A 22266-nucleotide genomic window follows, 5' to 3' on the forward strand; every position below is an offset into this window, starting at 1 on the left:
TAAAATCCTTGATTTGGCCCCACAAAAACTCTCTTACTTGTCACACTTTTCTCGTACTTTAATACGTCTATGAATAGTCGATGAAATTAGCTTTTCATTGATATATAAAAGTTGATTGGTCAATGGTTGTCAGTGGGTAAGTGAGAATCAAAATGTCCGATTAATTTTTCAGCACAGATTTTGCACTGTATTAATGATTTTTTCCTTTTTTAGCAATTTTTTCAATTTTATTGCAGACACTTTTTACTTGGAGTCGTACTGTAACAATCTATTTTATTTGATGCAACAATCATTCGTTTATTTGCTATTTTTGTCATCTTGCAAGAGTTTCAGTTTTTCTACTTTCTAACGTAATAACTGAAAAACAGTCTTTAATAAATCACAAAACCGTGAAATGTAACTCATCTTATTAATTCTGATTCATATTTACAACACAAAACTCAGTGCAAAAACTATGAAAAAAACGTATTTCTCACACAACTTGGTATCTCGTTACCGGGAAAGTTTTAACCTGCCAGTTAGCCTAACTAATAATAAACAAAAATTCGCACTTTAACAAGAAAAAAAAACAATTATTATTCCTGTTGCAACTAGAAACCGTGTAATTGCAATTAAATCGTAAAAATAGATTCATATTAGATACGAGCTGGTCGACATGCGATACAGCTTTCGCTTCTCGTCGAGCTTTTATTATTTAATTACTCCCCAGTTAATGATTCTCATATGTATAATAAAGATTTGGATTAAATCAGTATTAATAAACTGTATCCATTTTGATTTTTCACTATGAAAATGTTTGCTTATTATTATTGCATAAATTCTGGCCCAATGGGTAGTTTTTGATTGGTCAAAAAAAGCAGATTGCCGATCACAAATTACCCACGATTTACGCAAATACTGCACATGTGAACGTACTACTATAAAACACTTTATAATTAAAAGGTTGCATGTGTATCAAGACTAGGAAAAACCTTGAAAGCTCAGTAATTTAAAATTACTTAACTCTTAAAAAAAAACTTACTTACAAGGTTGCTTGACCAAATACAAGAGTGGTTGCAGAGTAAAGATGAGCAAAATGGACTGGTAATAAGAACAAACCTCGGTTCCTTGTCGACAATTCGCTTTACACAGGATTTCCTAACGCACAATGCCAAGTTCATTGACAACAATTTATTTATGGCTACACCATATTTGTACAATGAATTACCACAATAAAAGAACGATTTATATCCATTGGTAACTCGGACTTTTTCTTAATCATATAAGTTTTTTACATTACATTTACATTTTGATAACAATCATCAGACTTACCTGTAAATTATTCAGCGACTTGTACCGAATATTAAATAGGGGGGACCCATTCTTTGAAATCGGACTAGGCGGGGTCTCCTTCATAGGTGAAGCACTCTTCTGTCTCAGTAATCTACTCCTCTGGGAATGTCCGTTCTTCACGTACAACTTGGGTAGGCCTGGAGGAGTTTTCTGATGGACTTGGTGCACCTTCACCGGAGTCTCCTTCTCCCTGATCGTAGACGAAGCAGATTTTCGGTTTCGTTTTTCCGCTTGCAACTTTTTCGTAGGAATCGTTTCGATGGGGGGCGGTTCCGGTCTGGAAAGGTCTGGATGCGAGGGCGTCGAACTGTGGGAGGTGAGTGAGGGCGAAGGATCTGAAAAGGGGGATTTGATGCTTTTGGGCAAAGGCGCGAAACCTCGGACGTAGTCGTAGATTTGATCGATTTCTTCGTAATCTTTGCTATAGACCGGAAGTCTGTTTTCTTCTTTACGATGATGCGAGTGTTTGGTACGGTGATTGGCCGAGTCTGACGAGGCACTTCTGCGCAGCAAAAACCCATTTTTTAGTTCTGTAGGTTGGGTGGGTGATTGTTTCTTCGAATCGCCCAGTTTACCATCCAGAACCTGCAAATAAATACACCCTCTTGTAATGAATGGTCTAAATTTGCAATTAGAAGAAAAACACACTGACCTAAATAAACGATTAATTGGAGCACATTTTAATATTGAGGTTAACAGGGGAAACATAAACAAGGCAAAGAATCCCTAATTCCCTACACAATAACGTTGAAAGGTTTTCCAAGCGGTAAATATTTTATTTATCGTTAACCGATGAGAGATTGTAATGCCAAAGCGAACATTAACCCAATTTTGCCCTTCCTTTATATCCCCAAACACTTTTTTCCTATAAAGGATGTTCGTAAGAGGAATTATACAGGGTGGTCCAGTTTTAAATGTCAATAATTTACCAATCGATAGCCCATCAAAAAATAATGCATTATGGCATTTTCCTAAAGAACGCTTCTTAAAGAAGACACAGACCTCCAAAATTCAGTTTTAAAATTGTAAATAATTTGTTTTTGCTACAATTATCAGACCGTTGGATCAATTTTGATCAAATTGGGAACAAGTACACTGAAAATAGTAAAAAAAAACAGGATTTTTTGACTAATGTTTACTGGCGTTCAATTTTTTAGACTATAGGTAGTTTAAAACTGATCATTATCATCAAAAATTAGTGTTTAAGACTTGATATCGTAGCATTTAATGTCAAAATTGTTTACTTTCATTAATGAAGAGTCTGAATCTTTACTTTTACTATAAAAAACAGTTTAAAATTCGATTTTTCAGTCTTAAAGCACAGTGAAGCGTCTATAAGTCAATTTAATACTGACAAAGCTTGAAATGGCATGTTTAAGGCTATGGACCATAAGTTTTTTAATTCTGCTATGTCAAAAACTTGGAGAAGATAACCCTAAAACTCGATTTTCCAAGCTGAAAGCAGTTTTTGAAGCCCTAAAAATAAAGAAAAAGTTCTAAAAAAATGAAAAGCAAAGTAAAAAAACCTGAAAAGTTAGTCTTCAAGTCAATTTTCATGAATCTAATGTCAATATCCTGTATTTAAGACTATTTTCAATACTAAAATATTGAAATGTATTTTCAAATTATGAAAACTTACTTCAAATGCAAAATTTAAGCTTCTGGTGTCACTTTGCATTGGTTCAGAGTCACTTTTTGGTGTCCAAGTCAATTTTTAAGGTTGAAATGTGTAAATTTGTAGTCAAAAATTCTAGATAAAGTAGTTTTTCATGCTACAAGTCAATTTTCCCTACTAAAGTTTTTCAACTTATCTGAAAACTATAACGACTGACTACAAAGACAGTTTATAAGCCTCTCAAGTCAATTTTCACAGTTTTCAAGTCAATTGTGTAGGCTAAAGTCTTTCAATTTGTCTGAAAACTGTAAAAACTGGTTACAAAGACAATTTTTAAGCCTCTCAAGTCAATTTTCACTGTTTCAAAGTAAATTCCCTGGTTTCTAAGTCAATTTTCAAAACTAAAGTCTTTCAATTTGTCTGAAACTATGAAAACTGGCTGCAAAGACATTTTTTAAGCTTCTTAAGTCAATTTTCACCGTTTTCGAGACAATTTTTAAGTTGGGTTGGGTTGGTTTTGGGTCTTTGAACGTGATAACTCAATTATTTCGTACGAAAACGAAGTTTCGTTCAGTTTCAGTTTTCGTTTCGTAAAAACGAAGTTTCAAATCAGAATTTTATAAGAGATACTTATTTTGTCAAATTGAACAAGTAAAGTAAAAAAAATAAAATTTTTGAAAAATATCCATTGACGTAGAGAATAAGGCAGAAAAATTAAAACCATCTTTCCACCACCACTGGACAGTTTCGACAAACGTCATTATCATCACATAATGAGAATTAATTTCTTATGAATTTGTTCTAAATTTGATTAAAATTGCTCCAGCGGTCTGACAGTTATGACAAGAAACCGATCTTTTAAACTGAACATGTATGGACAGTATTTTCCTTGGGAAGCATTTTTCAGGAAATGACATAATGTATGTTAACTTATTTTTTGATGGGCTTTCGAATGGTGAATTATTGACATTTAAAACTGTATTGTTGTGTCATCATTTATGACGGGAAACTTAAAGCAACAGAAACTAAAAATAACAATTTTTTTCGAACTAAAACAAGGTAAGTTTACATGTTTGCAATGTGATTTACGCAAATGCAGGTTGCATACTACAAATCTAATAGTGACAGTTCTGGAAAAAGTCATTTGTCAATTAGGCACTATACCTGTATTCTGTCAACTACTTCAGCTACCAAAACCATAGCTTTGTCCACTAGTCGACTAAACTCCGGCATGGCCCTCAACTGCTCCTCATTTCTTGTTCGGAGCAATTTGAGAGGCGCGGCCAAAGGTAACGCTGTCACACTATGGGAATCCTTTTGAAGGGGGAGCGCAAATACGTGCTCCTCTTCAAATATTGATAATAACCTGAAAAAGAAGAAGAATTTCAGTCGGATACTTCTTTTGGGAAGAATAGTATATTACACACCGAGGTGGGAAGAGTCTTATCAGGAATGAAACTTCCTACCGAGGTTTGTATACTATTTTATTTACAACCATCATATTTCTATCAAAATTTACAAATCATTGTTTCATTCTGAAAGTTAGATCGATATTCATTTCCGGATTAATAAATTGAGAAAAATGTCCTCCGGTGAAGAATTGACGTGTACCCCACCAGAAATACGACAGGCTGCTGACGCATTAGCACACGGCTTGGTGCCAGAGAAAAGTAAGTATCGCTACCTAAAAGCTATTGAATTATATAGGAAGTGGTGCGAAGAAAAAAAAAGTGAAGAATACCAGTTCCGAAAGTGTACTCTTAGCATATTTTGGAGAACAACCCAGACAAAAGAAGCCATCCACTTTGTGGTAAACTGATACTTCAAAACATGGGAAACTGCTGGCCTTTCTAAAACGTCAAAATGTAGGCTTCAGGAAAAATATAGAGGACTTTTTAAACAAAGCTCCAAATAATCTTCTACCAATAAAGGTAAGATATTTGTGATCTTTAAATAGGTATTTTAAAAAAATAGTGTTTGAGCTTATACAAGTGCACAGTTATTATGGTATTATATTCTTCTTATTGTTTTAGGTCGCATTAATAATAGGTGTATCTGGAGTTTGTCGGACGGACGAATTAGTGAAAATGAAAATGTTGGATGTTACTTTTTTTGAAGAAAAAATTTCGGTTGAGATTCCAGATTCCAAAACACATACAAGTAGATCATTTCTCATTACTGATCCAATATGGGTGAAGATCGTTCGAGACTACATAAATTTGAGAGAAAACATAGAAATCCATAGACTTTGTGTTCAGCTTAGAGGAGGAATAGCAAGAAATCAACCAATTGGGCACAATAGCTAATTATTCCCAAAAAATTGCTACTTTTTTGAATTTAGAGAACTGGAAAGGCTTTACAGGCCACGCTCTAAGAAGAACCGCCGCTACGTTACTTGCCAACAGTGGAGCAAATGTACTCCAATTAAAAAGGCTGGGAGGATGGAAATCTAGTACTGTGGAAGAAGGTTATGTGGATAGCTCAATGGAGAATAAAACCAAAACTGCCGTTATGCTGTCCCAACGTGCCATGTCTTCTGAAGCTGTTGCAAGTAGTTCACAAACCTCAGTCATTCAGCAGCAAATTAATTTGTCGACCAAAGAGACAACTGGTGGAGACGCCAGTGCTGGTACTGGTCTAAATATTTCTATAAACACTTATAATAATTCAAATGTAACCATTAATTTCAATAAGTAGTTTGTTTTGGTTTAGATCATGTTAATTTTAGTATTGTAATGTATTATAGGCATTATAACCGTTAGAATGCATACAATTCGAGTTGTAATCCAGGACATTTTTCTCAATTTATTATTTGCCAACTGAATATCGATCCGACTTTATCTGACATTAAAAAAATTTGATTCAATCATCATTTTTTTTTTTCAAAAATATTAACAATCACACAATTTTAGAGGGCGGGAAATGAGGGCGGAAAGTAGAGGTGCGCAATATGATACTTCCTAACCTTCAATGACGTTAGTAATGACAGCATTACATATATGGTTGTAAATATAACATTATTTTGTTGATGAATGAAGAAAAGACAATTTGGCGCATAATGATGAAAGGGGTTCTTACCTAAGTTCTGGCACAAAATGACTGGGACTCTTAAGTCCACGGGGGGCAGTGCCGTGCACCAGCCGTACGGTGAGCGGCAGCCGTTTGCTGAGCAAATTGCGAGCAGTGTGCACGCCGCTGATGTTGTCCTCGCGAGCAAGGGCGGAGAATTTGCCTCTCTGCTCCAAACCCAGCAGGATCGTGTCGCCGCGCGTGTCTACACACTTCAGGTAGCGTCCTGCAATAGAATAACAGAAAAATGCTGTGAAAACGTAACTCGTAAACTTGAGATTGTTGTAAATTTAATTTGCCGCCACCTCGAATTGGTTTGCGTGCCGTTTTTATTGCCCGCAGGATGTCTGCACCTGTGGGGATGCAGAAATTCTACACTGCAATTGCACTGATTTATCGAGGATAATCCACTCGGTAGACGTTTTGATTTTACATGTACAAAAAACAAAAAAAAAACTTTGTGACATGTGTTCTTTGTGAAACTGAAATGTGGGAACATATCCATTTCATTGGAAAGTCTGATTAATATATCTCGTAACCCAGTTAAAATGGTGCTTTTAAAAAATGCTTTATACCATTAATTTTATATCCCCATACTTAAATAGCATGCTCTTCACAAATCATTTTGTATGAGTAGTTTGTAATTGGTAAAAAAAAACAGCTTTCTGTAGAAACCAAACAGTATCACCAACCTATCAATGTTATTAGCAAGAATAGCATTTTTCATTGACTGTCCACGGCCGTAAAATGACCGATCTAGTGTCTTCTAGCGCTTTCAAATGAATTCTAACATTTTCAAGTAGCATTTCAGAGGCTTCTAACAGTTGAAAGTGAGTTCTGTTACTATCAGGTGTTGTTTTAGAGGCTTCAAACACATTCAAGTGACTTCTGGCAATGTAAAGTGGCTTTTACCACTTTCAAGTAGTATTTTAGAGGCTTCTAGCACTTCCAAGTGAGTTCTAGTAGTTTTACGTGGTGTTTCAGGGACTTCTAACACACTCTAACACACATTCAAGTGTTAGAATACCAGAAGTCTGGTATTTTCAAGTGACGATGTTAAAAGCCACTAAGGCTTCGAATTAAGTGACTTTTGGCAATTTAAAGTGGCTTTTCTCACTTTCAAGTACCATTTTAGAGGCTTCTAACAGTTGGAAATGAATTCTGTTACTTTAAAGTGATGTTTTAGAGGCTTCAAACACATTCAAGTGACTTTTGGCAAATTGAAGTGGCTTTTACCACTTTCAAGTGGCATTTTAGAGGCTTTTGGCACTTCCAAGTGAACTGGTACTTTCACGTGGTGTTTCAGGGACTTCTAACACACACTAACACACATTCAAGTGACGATGCTAGAAGCCTCTAAGGTTTCTAACACTTTTAAGTGACTTCTGGCAATTTAAAGTGGCTTTTACCACTTTCAAATGGCATTTTGGAGACTTCTAGCACTTCCAAGCGAGTTTTGTTACTTTGAAGTGATGTTTTAGGAGCTTCAAACACATTCAAGTGACTTCTGGCAATTTCAAGTGGCTTTTACCACTTTCAAGTAGCATTTTAGAAACTTCTAGCACTGTCAAGTGAGTTCTGGTACTTTCTAGTGGCTTCTAACACACATTCAAGTGTTAAAATACCAGATATCTGGTATTTTCAAGTGACGATGTTAAAAGCCACTAAGGCTTCTAATACTTTTAAGTGACTTCTGGCAATTTAAAGTGGCTTTTCCCACTTTTACATAGCAATTTAGAGGCTTCTAACAGTTGGAAATGGATTCTGTTTCTTTAAAGTGATGTTTTAGAGGCTTCAAACACATTCAAGTGACTTTTGGCAAATTAAAAGTGGCTTTTACCACTTTCAAGTAGTATTTTAGAGGCTTCTAGCACTTCCAAGTGAGTTCTGGTACTTTCACGTGGTGTTTCAGGGACTTCTAACACACACATTCAAGTGTTAGAATACTAGAAGTCTGGTATTTTCAAGTGACGATGCTAGAAGCCTCTAAGGTTTCTAACACTTTTAAGTGACTTCTGGCAATTTAAAGTGGTATTTACCACTTTCAAGTGGCATTTTGGAGACTTCTAGTACTTCCAAGTGAGTTTTGTTACTTTCAAGTGATGTTTTACGGGCTTCAAACACATTCAAGTAACTTCTGGCATGTTAAAGTTGCTTTTACCACTTTCAAGTGGCATTCTGGAGACTTCTAGCACTTCCAAGTGAGTTTTGTTACTTTGTCGATTTTACACCTGTGGGGATGCAGAAATTCTACACTGCAATTGCACTGATTTGAATGCACGAGGGATATTTGGTAAGTTTCCTGAGTTAAATAAACATTTTATTTTAATTAAAACAATAATTAATAAGAACAATAACTTTCAAGCTAGAAAGGGTAACACTATTCTTTATGTTGCTGTGAAGAGTGTGAAATTTTTTCGAATTTTTTTCCTAAAAAACTGTTGACAGCTAAGTTGACAGTTGTCAAGTGATTTTTCCACTTAAAATTTACATTTGTTATACTAATTCTTGATAGCGATTGGTCAACATTGATAGGAAGGAAATAATCGAGGATAATCCACTCGGTAGACGTTTTGATTTTACATGTACAAAAAACAAAAAAAAAACTTTGTGACATGTGTTCTTTGTGAAACTGAAATGTGGGAACATATCCATTTCATTGGAAAGTCTGATTAATATATCTCGTAACCCAGTTAAAATGGTGCTTTAAAAAAATGCTTTATACCATTAATTTTATATCCCCATACTTAAATAGTATGCTGTTCACAAATCATTTTGTATGAGTAGTTTGTAATTGGTCAAAAAAAGCAGCTTTCAGCTTGCTGCTTTTTCTTGACCAATTACAAACCACCAACTGTGATTGATGTGAACTCACCATAAATCATATTTTTGACGTCACTGTGATAGTTCTTTGTACCAACAGCGAACCTTTCAAAGAACAATTTACTACAAAGTAACAAACATTTTATTGAATCATAATTCAAGCTAAAAGCTTCCTAGTCATTTAGGCTTTATACACTCCTTTGTAGGACGTAATTTAACCATCAAAAGGCTTGAAATTATCCACTATTATTTATCTATTTAAAGCTAATTAATTAAGCCAGAAGCCTGGTAGTTTCTTTGTGAGAATCATGACTAAGTTAATTAAGTTGGTTTGCGGACGTCATAGTGGAATCGGGTTTGTCCTCGAGCAAACTTATATAGACTGGTCTATGGTTGGTTTCCTATATTATCCCAATAAGAAAATGACAACAATGTGCCCAAAAAAACTCAATTAAACATACACTCCACACAATAATGAGCATGAATGGTCGAGTCATTATAAGCAGTAATAAGCTTTCTGGATTGTCAATAAAAAGAAGAGCTCTGTTAATTATAAAAGCGGTTTACAATACTGTTTTGACTGTTACCGAACAATAAAACTCTTATAAAGTCGATTTTACGCTTTTTCTTTTGCGTGTCCGACCGAACATAAAAGTTACTTAACAAACCATTTTTTGATGGTTCCATTTTTGACTTTGACCAGTGCGATGGCCCAGTTTTAATCGCGTGTTCGGTTAAAATGCAAAACCAGCGAGACAGAGAAAATGAAACGAGAAACAAAAAATCGTTACTGTTAAACGGAAGCGGCCGCTATGAAATATTATAGCTGGGAGTGGTGTCAGGTGTGTCCTATGAAATTAAATGTTTCGACCTATCGAGGTATTCATCATGTCAGAAGATTGAATTTGCTAGATTGTCTTTGTCAATCCAACAGTACTTTGGTCTGTACAAGCCATTGCTTTTGCTTTTTGCTAATATTCAGTTCACTATAGTAATGAGTTGGAAGTGATGTTTTAAGCTATCACAGTATCCATTTTTAAGTCAAATACACGGCCGTAAAATGAACGATCAAATGAAAAGTTATTTAGGATTAAGTGAAAAAATGCCTAATTTTCTCATTACTCTCAAGATTAAAGCCCTGTAGAAACCAAACAGTATCACCAACCTATCAATGTTATTAGCATGAATAGCATTTTTCATTGACTATCCACGGCCGTAAAATGACCGATCTAGTGTCTTCTAGCGCTTTCAAATGATTTATAATACTTTCAAGTAGCATTTCAGAGGCTTCTAACAGTTGAAAGTGAGTACTGTTACTGTCAGGTGTTGTTTTAGAGGCTTCAAACACATTCAAGTGACTTCTGGCAATTTAAAATGGCTTTTACCACTTCAAGTGGCATTTTGGAGGCTTCTGGCACTTCCAAGTGAGTTCTGGTACTTTCACGTGGTGTTTCAGGGACTTCTAACACACACTAACACACATTCAAGTGTTAGAACAGTAGAAGTCTGGTATTTTCAAATGACGATGCTAGAAGCCTCTAAGGTTTCTAACACATTCAAGTGATTTCTGGAAATTTCAAGTGGCTTTTACCACCTTCAAGTGGCATTTTAGAGACTTCTAGCACTTTCAAGTGAGTTCTGTTATTTTCAAGTGATGTTTTAGGGGCTTCAAACACATTCAAGTAACTTCTGGCAATTTAAAGTGGCTTTTACCACGTTTAAGTAGCATTTTAGAGGCTTCTAGCACTTTCAAGTGAGTTTTGTTACTTTCAAGTGATGTTTTACGGGCTTCAAACACATTCAAGTAACTTCTGGCATGTTAAAGTGGCTCTTACCACTTTCAAGTGGCATTTTGGAGACTTCTAGCACTTTCAAGTGAGTTCTGGTACTTTCAAGTGATATTTTAAGGGCTTCAAACACATTCAAGTAACTTCTGGCATGTTAAAGTGGCTCTTACCACTTTCAAGTGGCATTTTGGAGACTTCTAGCACTTTCAAGTGAGTTCTGGTACTTTCAAGTGATATTTTAAGGGCTTCAAACACATTCAAGTAACTTCTGGCATGTTAAAGTGGCTTTTACCACTTTCAAGTAGCATTTTAGAAGCTTCTAGCATTTTCAAGTGAGTTCTGTTACTTTCAAGTGATGTTTTAGTGGTTCAAACACATTCAAGTAACTTCTGGCATGTTAAAGTGGCTTTTACCACCTTCAAATGGCATTTTAGAGGCTTCTAGCATTTTCAAGTGAATTCTGTTACTTTCAAGTGATGTTTTAGGGGCTTCAAACACATTCAAGTGACTTCTGGCAATTTCAAGTGGCTTTTACCACCTTCAAGTGGCATTTTAGAGGCTCCTAGCATTTTCAAGTGAGTTTTGTTACTTTCAAGTGATGTTTTAGGGGCTTCAAACACATTCAAGTGACTTCTGGCAATTTCAAGTGGCTTTTACCACCTTCAAGTGGCATTTTAGAAACTTCTAGCACTGTCAAGTGAGTTCTGGTACTTTCTAGTGGCTTCTAACACACATTCAAGTCTTAGAATACCAGATATCTGGTATTTTCAAGTGACGATGCTGAAGCCTTTAAGGCTTCTAATACTTTTAAGTGACTTCTGGCATTTTAAAGTGGCTGCTGACTTCTAGCACTTTCAAGTCTTGTTTCAGAGGTTTCTGGCACTTGTACTTGCTTGCTAAGTTTTTTTTTTATATAATCTTCATAATGTTTATTCGAGAACTGTATTTTAGAATTGTACAAAGAAACAATACATGGTGTTTTAGTAAGTAGTTGTGTAAGCTTTAATATAATTGGGTGATTCTTTTATTAACTTAAAACAAAAATTAGAAAAATACCATTTTTGTCAAAATTGCAAATTTGGCAATTTTTTATTTTGCTCTAGAGGGGTTCCATTGCTGTCCATTAGAACCCTTCTAGGGTGTCTCAAAAAAAAAGATGCAACAGAAAAGTCAGTGCACTAGAGAAATATGTTTGATAAGAAAAAAAAGAGCCCCGTTTCTCTTAAATTTAACAAAAACTCCAAAATTGTACGAGACAAAAAGAGATTTATAAATTAAACAAATAATTGGAATTTATATGAAAGTATATAACATATTGTTGTTACAAAGACAGAAATTTAACAAAAAAATGCTAATAAACTAGTAAGAATTAAGTAAAATAAGTACTGTCACCATAATGGTTCAAGTGTTTTTTTAGCCTGATGATGCCCAATCACATGTTATCCTTGATACTTTAAAAACCAATTTTGCCAGCAAAAATCTCTTTGTTTATAACACTTTCTCTTATACGAGTAAGTAAAAAAAGCATATCCTTGGCATTACGGCAGTACCGAGACAATTATAATCCATATATTTTATGCACGGTGTCGCATTCTGCATGCGGCAGTACCACTCTGGCGGCATTGAAATAAAAATATTCGATACGTTACGGTACCGTTTCTTTATGTATCTACTCTATGTTGAGAGTGTCAAGAAACTAGGCCATTTCACGATCTTGCCTGATATTGTTCCGCGCTTGTTTGGTTCATGATCTACATATCGTCGTACCGTACTGTCCGCTATTAATTAATGATCTGTCAGTCAGTGGAGTGTGTGTGGTGTTTTATCAAAATGGAAAAATCCGGCACGAATTGTGCACGATTAAAAGGATAAACGTGTAATTGTTTTTCTTTAGTTTCCTGTCTTGTTGCAGTAGTTCTAATCGGTTCTGAAATTTATGGTTTGTAGTTTCAGTCGAAGCGTTTTCCATTAATACAAAGTGTTTGACCAACACTTTTTTTAAAAATATTTGCATGAATGAAGAAATGGAAAAAGGTAATTTGGCTTCCATGGACAATTTTTAGGCCCCCAGAGCATTCAACATACCTTTGGAACCTTGTAAAACAGCCTCGCCGGTAGGGACTAGTATTTCACCTGCGGGAATGGTTCTGGCACCTTCGGGAGTGACCGTACCATCCGATTCAGTCTTGGCCTGAACGCCGCGAATCGTTTCGCGCACCAAACAGCCCTCTTCAGGCTTTCGCCGAGCCAGCTCGGCCACACTTTCTATACAACGTACAGCTCGGCCTTCTTCGCTTAGTAGTTCGAAGTAGCCCGAGTAGCTATCTGGTATCACTAGCCTGAAAAAAAAATGATACTCTAGTTGCTTGTCAAAAACGAATTATGTTTTTGTCAACGGTGAAACCTACAAACGAGTTGTAGGGGATATAACCTTATGAAAGCAAAAAACATACACACTGTCATGATTATTATCATCCTGAAGATGAGATTTACTCAAATCTCCCTCACCTCCTAGTTGCATGATAATATCGTCATAACTGGCATCAGATTCACCCTGACCATTCATTCTAATATTCTAGTCAATAAAGAAAATTTAAATAAATAAGCTTGAATAAAAATTCTATTATAGGGATGCCAAGTTATTTTTAAGGTAAATAACTAAACCTATCTAACTTACTTTCTACCTAAAAATCCTGCTTCTAAATATATCATTAGAACTGCAAATGTCTTTAATACAAAAAATTACAAACTACTTACAACTAATACTCTACGTCAAAGAGTCCAAATTGCCCAAAATAAACCGTCAGTTGACCAATCTTCTTCTTTTCCGTTGAGGTGGATTTTTAACTGCAAAGGCTGTATCTCGGTAACAGCCGGGAGGCCTCCTCGGTTATCGATTTAACCACTTCTGGAATAGGTCCTCTATCACAATCTGCTCCATGTCATAACGTGGACTAGACAGTACAACCGCTGGTAGCACTCGGTATTACACTCAGTAACCTCCGTTCCGGAAGGAAACAGCTTTCTAAGATCCCCCGATCTTCAACAGTCTGATTTTTGCTCGAATCTTTTAGAAAAATGACTTTCCAGCTCTCATTAAAAGTCTCTCTTGACAATCAACCACCAAAAAGAAAAAAACCTTTTTTCCCACTTTCTACCTCCACGTACCACCTTTTTCACCTCCTTTGAAGTTCATCAAGTAATACTGTTAATTTTCTTAATAACTACATACAATCCTACTAAAACTAACTATAATGGTAAACACTTGACATCCCTACAAAAATGTAACTTTTCTATAAATTAAATAAATAAATTTTCTCTATTTTCTTGAAAAAAAATCCTTATTTTCAAGACATTACCTAGGTCCAACGCAGACCAATCTTCTGCCCTCCTTAATTTTGACAGCTTGAGCGATAATCTTCTGTCGTCGCCCCACCGAAATCAAAAGGGCAGTGGATTGCAGTCCAGGACTTGGCAGGGTGGGCACACCCAATCCTCCATATTGGCCTTTGATAATTTTCACCACGGCCGGTAGATGGTGCTTGCCCACGAACTCGCGCAGGTAACTGCCTTCGTCCGCCCATCGTGCCGCCGCCACTGTAATCTGAGCGTCCGTTGCCGCCATGTTGGCATTACTTTGTGTCGTTCTTCATTTCTGCGAAAAAAGGGTTTTGGTTAGGTAACAGTCGTAAATTTAATCGGGTTATGCACTTTTTAGGTAATGTCGCGCGTGATTTATACACCACGTCAAATGCCGCCAGCTGATTTATTTTGGTTGGGTGAAAAGTTCAGGATTTCGATTATCTAACTATAAATGCAATTGCAATTGTGGTCACGCTAATTAGTAGTTGTCTTATCTTTTAAATTTTTTTTTATGCGGCAAAATCGATTTGACATACTTTAGAAATCAGTAGCGTCCCTTTTTATTTATAGTAAAAGCAGTAGCGTTACTGATCAACACTAAACAAGTAATGTGATAAAGTTTTTTTATTATACTTAACAGAAAATACTACATTTTCAACTGTTTATAAAATACAGTAAATATGACATTTTCGGAACAGCGCACGGAAATTTTTTCCCGATCCCTCTTTCCGTGCGCTTAATAATAAACATAGATATCCATGATACTAGATATCCTATGGCAACCCGAAGTTACGAAAGAACGAGTAATGTGTCTATAGCAACGATTTATTTATTAATGACAAATTTTTATTTTCTGTCAGTGAAAATTAAGTATTTATGTATTTATTACATTTGGCAAAAATGAATTCAGATTGTGAAGAAAATCGGGATATTCCCGAAAATATCTTACAACGAGCGGCAGAAGTGAGTGCAGATTTATTACCAGTGAAATCCAGGTTGAAATATGAACAAGAATATAACAGTTTTACCAAATGGCGGACTCAGAAACGAATCAAAATTGTGAGTGACGATATTCTTTTAGTATATTTTTCTGAAAAAGCCAACACTATGAAATCCTCCACTTTATGGAGTCGATTCTCTATGTTAAAGAGTTGTTTGGCAATAAAAGAAAATACTCACCATCAATATCCAAAAACGATTGCTTTTTTGAAACGACAAGCTGTAGGATATATACCAAAGAAATCCAAGATTCTTACAGCAGAACAAGTAACCAAATTTTTATGTGAAGCTTCAGATGGAGAATATCTACTAGCAAAAGTAATTTTAGTGTTTGGCATCTTCGGTGCATGCCGCAGAGATGATTTAATACGTTTGAGTTTAGATAATGTGGAAGATAATGGGCGTTTCCTTGTCGTGTTCTTACGAGATGGAAAAACTCACAGGTCAAGAAGTTTTACCATTACCAATGAAAATTGCAAATTCGATCCCTGTACAATTTACCGTAAATACGCAGATCTCCGCCCTAAACATATGGGGAGTAGAAGATTATTTGTTGCATACCAAAACCAAAGATGTTACGCTCTACATGTTGGGTGCCATACTATCAGTGGTATTCCAAAACTTGTTGCAAAATACCTAAAACTAAAAAATCCCGAAGAATATACCGGATATGGGCTAAGGCGCTCTTCGGCAACCATGTTGGTAGAAAACGGCGGTGATTTGCTCACTTTGAAAAGACACGGAGGATGGCTTTCTTCCAATGTAGCAGAAGGATATATAGAAGAGTTCATACAAAGAAAAATTGAAGTATCACGGAAGTTGTTTAGCCCTTGTAACTTGGAAACTACAACATCTGTAACAGTCAATCAAGAGAACCAAAGCACACACAAACACTGCGCTTCAACATCTTTAGCAGAGTCTTTAGTTCAACAAAAAGAAATGCAAAAGGGATTGAGCTTCAACAATAATACGAATTGTACAATAAATATTACTATTAATAATAACGGTTCTGTCCAAAATTAATTTTCTTAGAATTACCTACTTGTATTTTTTTTGTTAATTTGAGTTGTATGTACTCACATTTTTACTGTTTTAATAATAAAAATAAATATTCCCGATTTTCTTAATAATTTTTTGCGATATTTTTTGTTTGTTGATTTCAGGTACCTAAGTATAATAAAAAATATCGTTCATTACTCGTCCAGAAATGGATTTTCCGTTCTTGCATGACTTCCCGTGTTCGGCTGCGCCTCACACGAGAATTTGACACGCGCACACGGAAAAATCCTCATTTCTGTACTGGTAATGAAATATACTATTTCAATTCCAAATAAAAATATGTAGTATTGCCAGTTCCGTTTTTCAGTTATTTATCAGAAGGTTATTCTATGCAGGAAATAGCATGGAATAATAACGCTGCCATCTTGTGTTGCGAGTGGTGGTTGGAATCATCAGGGATGGCATGGTCGGTTTGTGTTGGCTTTCTAAATATGGAGAATTCTAATATATTGTTGTTATTAAAAATGGTTTTTTTCCCCTTTTCCAACGTTACAACAGCAAGCACACCTTTTTTGCCTTATCCTCCTTATCCGTGCTTGACATGATGAACACTAAAAAGAAACACTTGTGATTTCTTGTGCAATGTTATGCATTGTGCGCTGTATAAACCCAGCTTTAGTCAATGCTTTTTTTCGTAACTTATAGGTTCAAAATCTTGTCTATACCAGCTAGAATGAATCTTCTGGTGCTTGAAAACAACAGAGAAGAACAAGCGCGAACAAACCGGCAACCACGGAATCGCGGATCGTCGACCAGTAACCAGCATGCGGCGACTGCGTCGGAGATGGACGACCTTGAGCTGGTCATACTTCTGGTCAGTAATGGGCAAATGGGCAAGGTCCGATGGGTGAAAATGTGGCCTTGACTTGGCCGAGAGCAGAGGCCGCCAATAATAAGCGCACTTTCTATAGTATGGCGAGTTCACGCATCATCCACGACGACCGAAATACGCATGATTGTTTTTTTGTTGTTTTTACTATTGGATTTTCATTGTTTCAGGAAGTTGATTAGTGCAAATGACCTTTAAATGCAGATCCAATTCTTTGTGGAAATTTTTGCTGTAAAAGCTAAAAGACCAAAACACAAGAAGCAAATAGATTACCAATTTGCTTTACTGTTGTTCCAAATGTTTTTGATCACTCATCCCATTTATAGTATAATATCAGAAATTATCTGGAGATTCCGTTCTTTGGTGAGTGGGCACAATTTAAACATTCCGTTTTAAAACACACTGGTTTAACAAAAACAAGGGTCCAAAAACCTGGTAAAATCAAGCACGCGCCACCTACAGTCAGAAAAATTACTTAATGGCTGCCACATAACGATTTAAATATTAATTCGCCGTCTCCTACAGACGTTATACGTCAATATTCATTGGCATATAAAAGTGTGGCAAATAAGCTAGTTAATTAAACCAAAGAATGCACCAAAAAAGTCATGAAAAAATTAGTCAATTTTGACACCCTCTAGCGGCCAAACCGTCTAACCTATCCATACAAATTGGGAGACTGTTAGAAAGCTCATTGCATTGGCTATCCATTGACGTATAAAACACTATTAAAAATGGTGCAAATAAGCGAGTTATTGAAGATCTTTAGGACAAAAAGGATGCACGAAAAAAGTCATAAAAAAATAGTCAACTTTGACGCCCTCTAGTGGCTAAACGGTACCACTAACCAACCGACTTTTGTACGTCAATGGAAAGCTCATTTTATTGGCTGTCCATCGACATATAAAAGTATATACAAAGTGTTAAAAATACGCGTGTTATTTACGGTTTACAGACAGGATGCCCCAGAAACACTTTTTGACTGGTTAGGGCTAATTTGAATCTGGAAAATTAGGAAAACCCTGTTACATGAGCTACTAGGTCTACTACGATGTAATGCATAGAAATTTCTTGAAAAACTGATTTTGCAAATGACAATTTTCGTAAGGGTCAAATTTGCCTGAAAAACCACCACTATTCCAATGGGTTTTGCGGTATGTTGGCCACTTAGTGCAAGCGAAAATCGTCTTTAATGATTTTATTTCTACAGTTTTTCTACGGCTCTAAATTTGACACTCACTATGCTAGGTGTGTGCCAAATATCAGGGTCGTTAGACGAGGAAAAGAGAGAAGAAAGAAGTTAGAGTGGTTACAGTCAAGAAAAACGTTTAGTTAGCTTTGGAGCCCTCTGGCGGCCAAATGAAGCACCCTATCAACACAAACGGTCATATTTTTGAAAAGCCCATTGTATTTTCTATCCATTGACATATAAAAGTATATACAAAGTGTTAGAAATACGCGTGTTATTTACGGTTTACCGACAGGGTGCCCCAGAAACACTTTTTGATTGGTTAGGGCTAATTTGAATCTGGAAAATTAGGAAAACACGGTTACATGAGCTAGTAGGGCTACTACGATGTAATGCATAGAAATTTCTTGAAAAACCGATTTTGCAAATGAGAATTTTCGTAAGGGTCAAATTTGCCTGAAAAGCCACCACTATTCCAATGGGTTTTGCGTTATGTTGGCCACTTAGTGCAAGCGAAACTCGACTTTAATGATTTAATTTCTACAGTTTTGCTACGGCTCTAAAATTGAGTGGTTACAGTCAAGAAAAACGTTTAGTTAGCTTTGGAGCCCTCTGGCGGCCAAATGAAGCACCCTATCAACACAAAAGGTCATATTTTTGGAAAGCCCATTATATTTTCTATCCATTGACATATAAAAGTGTATACAAAGTGTTATAAAGACAGTTTTGACTGAATTTGACAGCTATTACTTTAACCTTCAATAACTCGACTATTTTGACAGTTACAGGGTGGCTCAATGTATCAATTTAAAGAATATTTTTTCAAATAAGTGACCTAATACAAACTTACCTTAATTTTGAACAGTGAATCAGACAAAAGGAGTGTTTAATTTAAAAAACGTCCTTTTTCAGAACTGACAGCTGAGCTCTTTTTTTGACCATCCTGTATAATATATTTTATGGTTTTTCTTCACCTTCTATTAAAACAAACCTTGTATAACGACAAAACTCAAAAACCAAAAAAAAAACAGTTTCCTGATATGCATAAATTCAAATTATTGTTTTGAAGACTGTAAATATCTCAGAAACGGATACAGAAAAGTGTATGACATTAATACACAAAATAAGTCTAGAATTTGACGTAGAATCCAAAAATGCAATAATATAAAAGATTTTTTTAGACTCTCCTGTCGTAGTAATTCAGGAAATTAGTGGGTATTGTTAGGTTAGGTTAATTATTGGGTTTAATTTAGGGAAGCCTGTTTTGCAATAATAAAACAAACAATGTTAATACACCACTGGAATGAAGAAGTTTTTTAGAGAAATACAATAGATAACACCATAAAACAAGAAAAACGTTTTTTTTATGTTTTACTGTATGTGACTGTGTGTTTAAATAGCAAAAGATGCGTGTTAACCATAAACCAAGAATCACAAATAGACGATAAAAGCAATAACTAGCAATAAAAGTTGCTGCACCTAAATCAGTTAAATGTCAAGTTAGTAAATTTTGAAATCTTCCCCAGTAATAATAGGATTAGAAGCATTTGCCGGGGACGAGTAAAGGCCACCGAATTGTGTAAAAGAAACAATTATCGTTAATCCATTCTGCGCAAATTGATTTTCCTACGCTGCACAAGCACTAACGCGAGATTTTCTGCTTTCTTTTTCGTCCCTGATCCGTCAGCATTTTTTTATGGGCTACAATCGCAAATTGCCAAATTCCCAGACCGAAATTACAAAACGGTAAGAGTTTCGTTGAAACTTAAGCCGGTCCCTCTTCGATATCATTGTACCTGAAGATGTCCTATAAATCCTGAGCAAACAGCAAAACCGATCGTTAATCTCTTCCCAGAACTGCATTCGAGACAATGTAATATTTATATTGGATGTTACCGAATAAAACGTGTTTTATGCGGAATGCTATAGATTTTAATCACCGTTCTGAATGTACTGTAGTGTGTACATGGCCTGGTTGGGATCTTTTTAAACCGATAAATTGACATATTTTTTCTTGTTTGAGTAACGGTTTTCAAGTGTCCAATTATCAAAAAGTGATGATTGCTTCGTTCTTCCTCACAAGACAAGACACACTGTGCTGAGATTTACACAATTTTCGATATAAAATTAAAACAAATCATGTGGTGGTCCAGTTTTAAATGTCAATAATTCACCAATCGATAGCCCATCAAAAAATAAGTTGACACGCATTATGTCATTTTCCTGAAGAACGCTTCCTAAGGAAAACACAGACCGTCAAAATTCAGTTTTGAAAATCTTTTTTTTGCTACAACTGTCAGACAGTCAGACTAATTTTATTCTAAAAATTAAAGTTTTAGACTAATATCGTAGCATTTAATGCCAAACATGTTTACTTTCATCGATGAAGAGTCTGAAACTTAACTTTTCCTATAAAAAATAGTTCAAAATTGGATTTTTCAGTCTTAAAGCACAGTGAAGCCTCTAGATGTCAAATTAATACTGACAAAACAGCGAAAGCCTACGAAGCCTAAGAAAAATAGTTTTTTAAGTCTGCTATGTCAAAAACTTGGTGAAGATAACCATAAAACTCGATTTTCCAAGCTGAAAGCAGTTTCAAACCCCTAAAAATAGTCCAGAGTTAGTCTTCAAGTAAATTTTCATGAATCTAATATCAATATCCTGTATTTAAGGCTATTTTCAAGACTAAAATATTGAAATGTATTTTTAAATTATGAAAACTTACTTCAATTGCAAAATTTAAGCTTTTGATGTCACTTTTCATTAGTTCAGAGTCACTTCTTGTGTCCATGTCAATTTTCAAGGTTGAAATGTGTGAATTTGTTGTAAAAAATTTTAGATAAAGTAGTTTTTCATGGCTACAAGTCAGTATTCAAATAAGTTGAAAAACTTCAACTTATCTGACTGCAAAGACAGTTTTTAAGCCTCTCAAGTAAATTTTCACAGTTTCAAAGTAAATTTACTGGTTTCTAAGTCAATTTTCAAAACTAAAATCTTTCAATTTGTCTGGAAACTGTGAAAACTGGCTCCAAAGAAATTTTTTTAGCTTCTTAAGTCAATTTTCACCGTTTTCAAGACAATTTTTATGTTGGGTTGGGGTTGGTTTTGGGTCTTTAAACGTAATTACTCAATTTTGTCGTAAACAAAATTTCAAATCAGAGTTTTGTAAGAGATACTTATTTTGTCAAATTGAAAAAGTAAAAAAAACTAAAAATTTTGAAAAATATCCAGTGACATAGAATATAAGGCAGAAAAATGAAAATCATCTTTCTGTATTTACACCACTGGACAGTTTCGATTGATGGAAGTATTTCATATGTATTTGTTCTAAATTTGATTAAAATTGTTATGACAAGAAACTGATTTTTTAAACTGAACATTTATGGACTGTATTTTCCTTGGGAAGCATTTTTCAGGAAAATGACTTAATGTATGTTAACTTTATTTTTTGATGGGCTATAGAATTTTTTGACACTTTTGAATAAGAAATCCAATTGTTTCTTCTCTGACAGGTCTAGCTTGTCATACAACTACTGTTTACTATAAATTATTGGTTTGAACCAGTTTGTTTATACACTAACTGTTGCATTTAACCTTGAGCGTTGTTGCATAACAGTCCAGTTTACTAACGGGTCTTATTGAAGAAACAAATCTAAATAAAGCCTAATCCGCACTAATCGACCAGGCTTAATGCACGGTTACCATTGGTACCCAAGGTGACTGGAACCGTATTTTATATTGGAATTATGCGGGTGTAGGGTACCCGCATTTGAAATTATAGTAATCTCCCCTTCGGTCGTACCATAGAGCGACCATATACGGCCTCAAGGTTCTCTCCGCTTCGTATATTGTCCATTGGTTATATCGACAGGCACCAGGAATTTTATAATATTAGTGTTATGAACGAAAAATATAGTTAAAAGCACTCCTACTATAGTTAAGATACATAAAAGGTATCAAAGACAGCTCACGTCCAGGACATTGTCCTGAAATTACTTAATTGAAAAAGCTTAGCAGATAATGATAATAATTGAATCTAAGTGTAGTAATCACACATCACAGTCTTTTAAATTAACGTTTTGATGGGGGTTATTCGTCTTCTGGTTGGAATGCAGACAACTGAAGACTTTGCACTTAAACCCATTAGAACGTATTTAATTTAGTTGTTTTAACATTAAATTATTTAAAATGCGCGTGTTAG

General features: G+C 35.3%; 1 protein-coding gene across 1 annotated transcript in view; it reads right to left on the bottom strand.

The window, feature by feature from the left end:
* The window catches only part of sano (CABIT domain-containing protein serrano), a 56793-nt gene that overhangs the window by 3039 nt on the left and 31488 nt on the right, over positions 1-22266 (bottom strand). Inside the window, exons 2-6 of the mRNA XM_081979669.1 lie at positions 13986-14281; positions 12712-12965; positions 6026-6242; positions 4112-4313; positions 1312-1917 (exon numbers count right to left, since the gene is read on the bottom strand). Coding sequence (XP_081835795.1) covers positions 1312-1917; positions 4112-4313; positions 6026-6242; positions 12712-12965; positions 13986-14251 — 1545 coding nt within the window. The 5' untranslated portion in view covers positions 14252-14281. The remainder of the gene's footprint in view (positions 1-1311; positions 1918-4111; positions 4314-6025; positions 6243-12711; positions 12966-13985; positions 14282-22266) is intronic.

Source organism: Ips typographus, linkage group LG5 (assembly GCF_016097725.1).
Source record: "Ips typographus isolate SLU linkage group LG5, UJ_Ityp_2.0, whole genome shotgun sequence".
Classification (NCBI taxonomy): domain Eukaryota; kingdom Metazoa; phylum Arthropoda; class Insecta; order Coleoptera; family Curculionidae; genus Ips; species Ips typographus.